This window comes from Cupressus sempervirens, chromosome 2, assembly GCF_028749045.1.
Source record: "Cupressus sempervirens isolate cs-2001-9-10 chromosome 2, ASM2874904v1, whole genome shotgun sequence".
In the NCBI taxonomy this organism is placed as follows: Eukaryota; Viridiplantae; Streptophyta; class Pinopsida; order Cupressales; family Cupressaceae; genus Cupressus; species Cupressus sempervirens.
The window spans coordinates 23,306,144-23,314,198 of NC_143119.1; the positions used below are offsets into that span (position 1 = coordinate 23,306,144).

Consider the following 8,055-nt stretch of genomic DNA (forward strand, 5'->3'; position numbering starts at 1 on the left):
CTCAATGAAAAAATAGCAACGTTCATAAAACTCCTAGGTAGTTCAGTCAATAGGAAAAAAATGTGTTTTAATGATTGAATTTTAATTGAGATGGCTGAAATCCTGATTTTAATTGATGAAAAATGGATTTGTGTCTAATGGTTGAATTCATATTGAGGTGGCTAAAATTTTGATTTATTAATTAATTGGTAAATGAAAAAAAATTAAAAGTGATTAAACCGAACAGCTGGAAGAAGAAATTGATTTGCTAACCCAAGAAATGTGTCTTCACACGCATCTTCTGAACAAATGGTTTAAATAAAATCCCAAAAATTAGAATGAAGATTTGCAAAACCTTGATTTTCCTAAACCAAAGTTTGTAGAAATCCGGATTTTTTAAATTCCACGAACTAAATAGACCCTTATCAATGAATCAGAATTCAATGTAAAATAAGGCAAGAATCCGAGAAAGAAGAGATTCTGATTATGCAAGTAAACTTGCCTCAAATTCAAAGCAAGTAACAACCATTATTTGGTTAGAAACTCATATTGCTAAAATTGATTATAAAGCACCTTGTGAATAGGTCCCTCATTAGAATACATTAAAACTGTCATTTGAAGACATACAGAGAAATTATAAAAGCTATAACCACTAAATTGTGTTTAAATAATTACTCTCAATTTGTCAAGATACACAGAAAACAATTCCTCTTTACATGGAGCATAAGAAAATTTATAAACCATCAAATTCTCCAAAACTAACTTGTATGTCACAATCAGATAGACCTCTAAACAAATTAATAGATCAAAGTAGCCAAATTTGATCTTCTTCATTGCTTACTCGCAAACCGTCATCATTACAGAAGATATTAAAATGAAACATATTTTAAAATGAATGAAACAAACTAAATATGGAAACTAGGAATATTTATGATTAAGGATTTAAGCTTGTAACTTTGGGAAGCTAAGTAGAGATTACCTATGGTTCCTACAACTAAATAACACATTAATGGAAATGTATATGAATATCTTCATACAATACGCCACTTGTGGTTTCTGAAATCTCACCTCCAACTCAATGTCTCTGTCAGTGAGACCCTATTCTCTTCATTAATATTGCTTGGCGCCAACATCTTTATATTTATAACGATATTCAAGTACATACTCATCCTTGTTACCACTTCTTAGCACATTTTTGACAGTCAAAATTTCTTCTTCAGTAATCAAATTCTCAAAAATATCAAGACAACTGAAATTGGGCTTATTTGCAAAAGCTTTTGCAATGGCCTTAGCCCCAATTCCAATCATACCATTTACACTCAAATAAAGTACTTTGAGCTTCTCATGACCTTTCAAAATGGCTTTGCATATAATAAGCGATCCATCATCCTCGAGTTTATTGTCTTGTGCGAAACACTTGGTCAACAACTTCTTTGCAACAAGGCATTCTACTAAAGCTGGAGCTGCTTTTGGAGTGATATCATTTCCTCCAACACTAAGAACACTTGGATATGGAGCTATATTCTTGAGGCAGTGAGCAATAGCAATCACCCTTTTATTGGAAAATTTAATGCAGCATTGATGTTTGCCCCTTGAGCCAAACGCTCACCTACCCCCCTGACATCCAGAACAGACATAAAATTTAATACGGGTAGGTGAGGTTTTCAAATTTTGAAAAGAGCAAGAAAATGGAATGTGACAAAAAAGAAATTTTTATTCATTCATTCAGTCAGTCAAATTATTCAAAGTTTCAGTTCAGCAAAGCAGAGAAAAGGAAGAAGAAGAAAGTGGTCAGCAGATCCACTTCTTGTAGAGACAGAAGGAAGTATGTTCAGTGTCTCTAGTTGCACGTGACTCCTCTGTTCATTCTATGAGTTTGTTGTTGTTTGTTTTTGTCCTATTGAAATAGTGATTGCTCCAGGCTCCTTTGTATGTAGCCATTAAAGTTGCAGGTTTAAAGGTTTTTGAAGTATTAAAGTTGTTTGAAGTTTTACCAGTTTAGAGTTGTTTTAGGATTTTCTAGTTGAAGCCAAATGCTCCCAAATTTTGTAATAGTTTAAATCAAAGATTGAATAGAAGGCAAGCAAGCATACTTGAATCCATTGCTCTTCCCTTGTATTTTGCATTTGAGTAATTTGTTTGAAGTCTTAAAGCTTTGGCTCTCTTGTTTTAATGGTGAAAGCATTCACGTTGGAATTTCTTAAGTTATAATTCTTTAGTTGAACAGAACACTCAGCATCCTCTTTCTCAGTTGGAGCCGAGCTCACTCGACATCTATTGTTGTTGAGCATTTCCTTTGGAGCCAAGCTTACTTGGCATCCATTATTGTTGAGTATTATTTCTTTGAGTGCCAAACTAACTTAGCACCTGTTGCCTGTCACTTGGCACCATCAAGTGCCGAGCAACCTGCCACTCGGCACCATCAAGTGCCGAGCAATCTATCACTCAACACCTTCAAGTGTGGAGTAAAATTGGCACTCAGCACCTTCATGTGTCAAGCAACTTTTAAGTGTCGAGTAAGATTTTTAGGTTTAGGGTTGTGAGTTTAAATTTTAATTTATATTTCTCACATGGTATCAGAGCTTTGAGGTCCCACGTCCATAGTGAGTTAGGGCATTTGTTTTCTTGGGTTATTTAACATGGCAGGAGATGTAGGAAAGATATGGCAGCAACCACCATCCTTTAATGGGCAAAACTATGATACATGGGCAAAGAAGATGAAGACCATAATGGTTACAAATGATTTGTGGGAGTTTGTGGTCAATGGATTCAATGATGTGACTAATTCAACTCAGTATGCTGCCCTCAAAAATGCACAAAAGACTCATTTGAAAGAGTCAAGGAGGAAAGATGCAAAGGCATTAAGTCTTATTGAAGCAGCAATGACAGAGACAATTTTCCCAAAGATTGTAGCAGCAAATTATGCAAAGGAAGCATGGGATATCTTTGAGACGAACTTCAAGGGGACTGATAAAGTTCATACAGTAAAATTATAGAATATAAGGAGGGAATTTGAGAACTTTTAGATGAAGGAAAATGAATCAGTTGCAGACTTCAGTTCAAGGACCTCCAATGTAATTAATCAATTGAAGTCAAATGGAGAAGACTATCAAGAGTAGAGGATAGTGGAGAAGATATTGAGGAGTTTACCTCATAAATATGACAATTTGGTCATGACCATAGAAGAGGCAAAAGACCTCACTGTTTTGACAATGGATGAGTTGATGGGTTCTCTTCAAACCCATGAGCATAGGATCAATAGATCTAAATCTTCTACTTCCCAAGAGAAAGTATTCAACGCTCAATCAAATCCAAGAGGAAGGGGGAGAGGAAGAAATGGCTCAGGCAAGAGCTCCAGAGGTAGAGGCCGAGGAAATGGAGGACAAAGAAATGCTACAGCAGAAAGTTTAGGAAGAGCAGATGGAGCAAGTAGCTCACAAAATACCTCAAGAGGAGGTAAGAAAAACTACAACTCAAATAAGAGTAATGTAGAATGCTACTACTATCATAAATATGGGCATTATGCAAATGAATGCTGGAAGAAGTAGAATGATCAGTCTGGACAAGAAAATGTGGTTGATGTGAACATGGGAAGTGGACCCAATGCTGCTGCCTTCATCATGTGTAATGTTGGTGAAGAAAGAAGCCCTGAGGTTTGGTACCTCAAAAGTGGATGTAGTAACCACATGAGTGGTAATGAAACCTTGTTTTCATTCATTGACAAGAGTTTCAAATTTGAAATTAAAATGGGTAACAATGGAACCCTACCAGTTGTGGGCAAAGTATCTATTATGGTCTGCACCAAGAAAGGTGAAAAAAGGGAAATACAAAATGTGTATTTCACCCTTGGTATGAAGCACAATTTGATGAGCATTGGTCAGCTCATTCAAAATGGATACAAAGTGCTGATGGAGAATGAAAGGTGTATCATTCAAGAAAAGGATGGGAGCAAGAATCTACTTGCAGCAGTTCAAATGACAAAGAACAAAATGTTTCCCTTGAGGATAGAGACATGTTTCTCATCTCAAGTTTGTGCTGCACCTCACACACAATCAGCTCTAAGGAGTGTGATTGAAGACTCTTCATGATTGTGGCATCTCAGGTATGGTCATCTTGGCTATGCTGGTTTAAATTTATTGTCAAATAAAATAATGGTAGATGGTTTTCCACGTGTAGGAAATTCTTGTGACAAGTGTGAGGCTTGTATTTTGGGTAAGTAACATAGGCTTCCCTTTAATTCTGAAAATTCTATGAGGGCTAGATATCCATTAGAGTTAGTGCATACCGACCTAGTCAGTCCTATGCAAGTTACTTCCATTGGGGGGAGTACTTATTTCATGATATTCATTAATGATTTCAATCATAGGACATGGGTGTATTTCTTAAAGAATAAATCTGAAGCATTTGATAAATTTTTAGAATTTAAAGCCAGGTTGAAAAAGAATGTGGACACTATATCAAGGTCCTTGGGTCAAATATATGAGGGGAGTATACCTCCAATTCTTTTGTAAACTTTTGCAGGAAACATGGCATAAAGAAAGAGCTCACAGCCAGCTATACACCACAGCAGAATGGAGTGGTTGAAAGAAAGAATAGGACCGTTGTTGAAATGGCAAGGAGCATGATGAAAGAGAAAAATCTCCCAATTCAATTTTGGGGAGAGGCTGTGGCAACAACAGTTTATCTAATTAATAGGTGTCCTACAAAGGCAGTCCATGATAAAATTCCATTGGAAGTATGGTCACGAGGAAGATGGACAGTTGAATAGCTAAGAGTGTTTGGATGTGTTGCATATACACGTGCCTAAAGAAAAAAGGCAAAAATTAGATGACAAAGGTGTTAAGTGCATCTTCACAGGGTAGAGCTCAGAATCAAAGGCATACAGATTGTATGACCCATTGAACAATTAGATGACTCTTTCAAGAGATGTGGAATTTCTTGAAAATCGGTCTTGGTATGGTTCAACTGATGAGTCACCGGGCACATCAAGTAAAGTGCCAATTATGAGTGAAGAAGATGTTGATGAACAACAAGAAGAAGGAGAAAATAGAATAAAAGGCAAGCAACTTCAGTCATTGCCGAGCTCCTCTAGGCATGATCGAGTGTCATTGCCGAGTAACAGTGAAGACCGAGCTGGTCGACAAAGCAGCAGCAATGAAGATTCTAATTCCACACTCTCCTCCTTGTTATCAAGAAAGACCAAGAGTCTTAGGGAGATATACCAAGATGAAACGTATGAAGATTATGATGAGAGTGTTAATTTTGCATTATTTTCTCATAGTGATCCAATATATTTTGAGGAAGCTATTAAGAAGAAGAAATGGTGTAATGCCCTGAATGAGGAAATAGATGCCATAGAAAGAAATGAGACATGGGAGCTAACTGAATTGCCTCCAAAGAAGCAAGTGAAAGGTACCAAGGGATTTAGTATTTTGTATACTACAAATGATGATTTCAAGTTGGTTGGTTATACTGATAGTGATTGGACTAGAAGTATAGATGATAGGAAGAGCACTTCCGGATACATGTTTCATATGGGATCGGGTGCAATTTCATGGGCATACAAGAAGCAACCTATTGTTGCTCAATCTACAGTAGAGGCTGAATATATAGCAACAAATGCAGCAACATGTTAGGCTATTTGGTTAAGCAAGATCTTGACAGATTTGAATGAAAAGCAAGAGGATGGAACCACAATTTATTGTGACAACATTTCCTCAATTGCATTGTCCAAGAATCCAATCTTCCAATCTTCCATGGGAGAAGCAAGCATATAGAGATCAGATATCACTTCATTAGAGAGTTGGTGGAGAATGGGGATATCAAAATTGAATATTGCAAGTTTGAGTAGCAGCTAGCAGACATTTTTACCAAGCCATTAGGCATTGGGACTTTTGTACACCTAAGAGAGTGTCTTGGTGTAGTTGATTTGGATCAGCTGTGATCCTTGTTTGTTTGGCTTGGGACAAAGGGGGAGTGTTGGAAAATTTAATGCAGCGTTGATGTTTTCCCCTTGAGCCAAATGCTCACCTACCCCCCTAACGTCCAAAATAGACAAAAAATTTAATACAGGTAGGTGAGGTTTTCAAATTCTGAAAAGAGGGGGAAAATGGAATGTGACAAAAAAGGAATGTTTATTCATTCATTCAGTCAGTCAAATTATTCAGAGTTTCAATTCAGCAGAGTAGAGAAAAGGAAGAAGAAGAAAATGGTCAGCAGATCCACTTGTTGCAGAGATAGAAGGAAGTATGTTCAGTGTCTCCAATTGCACATGACTCCTCTGTTCATTCTGTGAGTTTGTTGTTGTTTGTTTTTGTCCTGTTAAAGTAGTGATTGCTTCAAGCTCTTTTGTATGCAACCATTAGAGTTGCAGGTTTAAAGGTTTTTTGAAGTATTAAAGTTGTTTGAATTTTTACCAGTTTAGAGTTGTTTTAGAGTTTTATGGTTGAAGCCAAATGCTCCTAGATTTTGTAACAGTTTAAATCAAAGATTGAATAGAAGGAAAGTATGCATACTTGAATCCATTGCTTTTCCCTTGTATGTTGTATTTGAGTAATTTGTTTGAAAGCTTAAAGCTTTGGCTCTCTGGTTTTAATGGTGAAAGCATTCACGTTGGAATTTCTTAAGTTATAATTCTTCAGTTGAACAAAACACTCAGCATCCTCTTTCTCAATTGGAGCCAAGCTCACTCGGCATCTATTGTTGCCGAGCATTTCTTTTCGAGCCAAGCTTACTCAACATCCATTGTTACCGAGTATTATTTCTTTGAGTGCCAAGCTAACTCAGCACCTGTTGCCTGTCACTCGGCACCATCAAGTGCCGAGCAACCTGCCACTCGGCACCATCAAGTGTCGAGTAAAACTGGCACTCGACACCTTCATGTGCTGAGTAAGATTTTTAGGTTTAGGGTTGTGAGTTTAAATTTTAATTTATATTTCTCACAGCTTTCATCCTCAAGTTTCATATCCTCTATGTCAACTTTTGTGAGACATAGATATCCAGAGATGACTTGTCTCAAAGCAACTCCGTACCTGTTAGATTGTATATTGAACATTCTAAACTGCTACCTTCCTCGAAAGATAGTACTACATCCGAACCATCCCACATGCCAAGATTATCATTTAGTGAGAACTGGATATCCTCTAGAGCAACCCATTTGTTTTTTTCTGAGAAATTGATATCTAGAGCAATGCATTTTTTAACAAGCTCAAGAAGGGTCTCTACTGAATCATCTCCCTTTTGGTTGTAAATGAAACACAAATTGTCAATCCTTTCAATAGAGGGAAGAAGCTCAAAAATGGCTCCAGCCGCTTCTACATAAATGTTGCTATTAACAAATTCTAGTTTTCTCAGCCTTTTTTGAGATTTCAAGAGTGGTACAAATTCTCTGATGCCCTTCTCTCCCAAATCTCCAAGTGCAAGAGTCAAGGAACTCAGCATGCACCCTTGTAAAGCAGATGAAAATATTGACATGACCTCAAGCACCTCATCCTCAGATCTTCCAAAGATGAAATGTACAAATTCCACCTCTTTTAAGGTTTTTTGGACATTTAACAGGGCTCTTTTTGCAACAAGAGTTGCCTCCAATCCAAAAATGTGGCTGCCAAAACATACGCTGGTGCAAGAATCCTTGAGCTCTTCCAATGGACTAAAGAGCTCTATGGCTGAGCATTCATCAAGAAATAAATCACCATCCGCACTTCTCTTTGATATTATATCAAATTCAACATATCCATACAACATCGTTGTATGACGTTTGTAGAAAAAAAGAACACAATGATTCTGTGACCTCCCTCAAATTTGCAATCAAACTCAAATAGTTCTTTTGTGCCTATTGAAAAATTGAGTAATATCTTCTATTCTTATCCTTCATATATACAGTCACTTCCACCATAGTTTTAAATGAAGAATTCAAGATGCTTGAAGCCGACAAACGAAAGCAAACATGCATTGTATAAAAATTAAGAAGAGGGCAGTAATTAAAAGTCTCTAGGCAGTAATTAAATGAATGGGGAAGAAAATTTCAAACGTGAATAGTTTAGCATAGATATATAGGGTGAGAGAGAGGATAGAGAT

At 36.8% G+C, this 8,055-nt stretch overlaps 1 protein-coding gene across 1 annotated transcript; it reads right to left on the reverse strand.

Moving 5' to 3' along the window:
• Positions 1–1,089: 1,089 nt before the first annotated feature.
• Positions 1,090–7,722, reverse strand: LOC149570891 (RAN GTPase-activating protein 2-like). The gene is made up of 3 exons (XM_089815657.1): positions 7,011–7,722; positions 1,593–1,596; positions 1,090–1,531 (listed from the first exon to the last, which is right to left on the reverse strand). The coding sequence occupies exons 1-3, from the start codon at positions 7,720–7,722 to the stop codon at positions 1,090–1,092; spliced, it is 1,158 nt and encodes a 385-aa protein (XP_089671783.1).
• Between the last annotated feature and the right edge of the window lie 333 nt (positions 7,723–8,055).

What these genes read in the sequence shown, in the direction of transcription:
- LOC149570891 (XM_089815657.1), bottom strand. Translation starts at nt 7,722, where the DNA reads ATGTTGTATGGATATGTTGAATTTGATATAATATCAAAGAGAAGTGCG.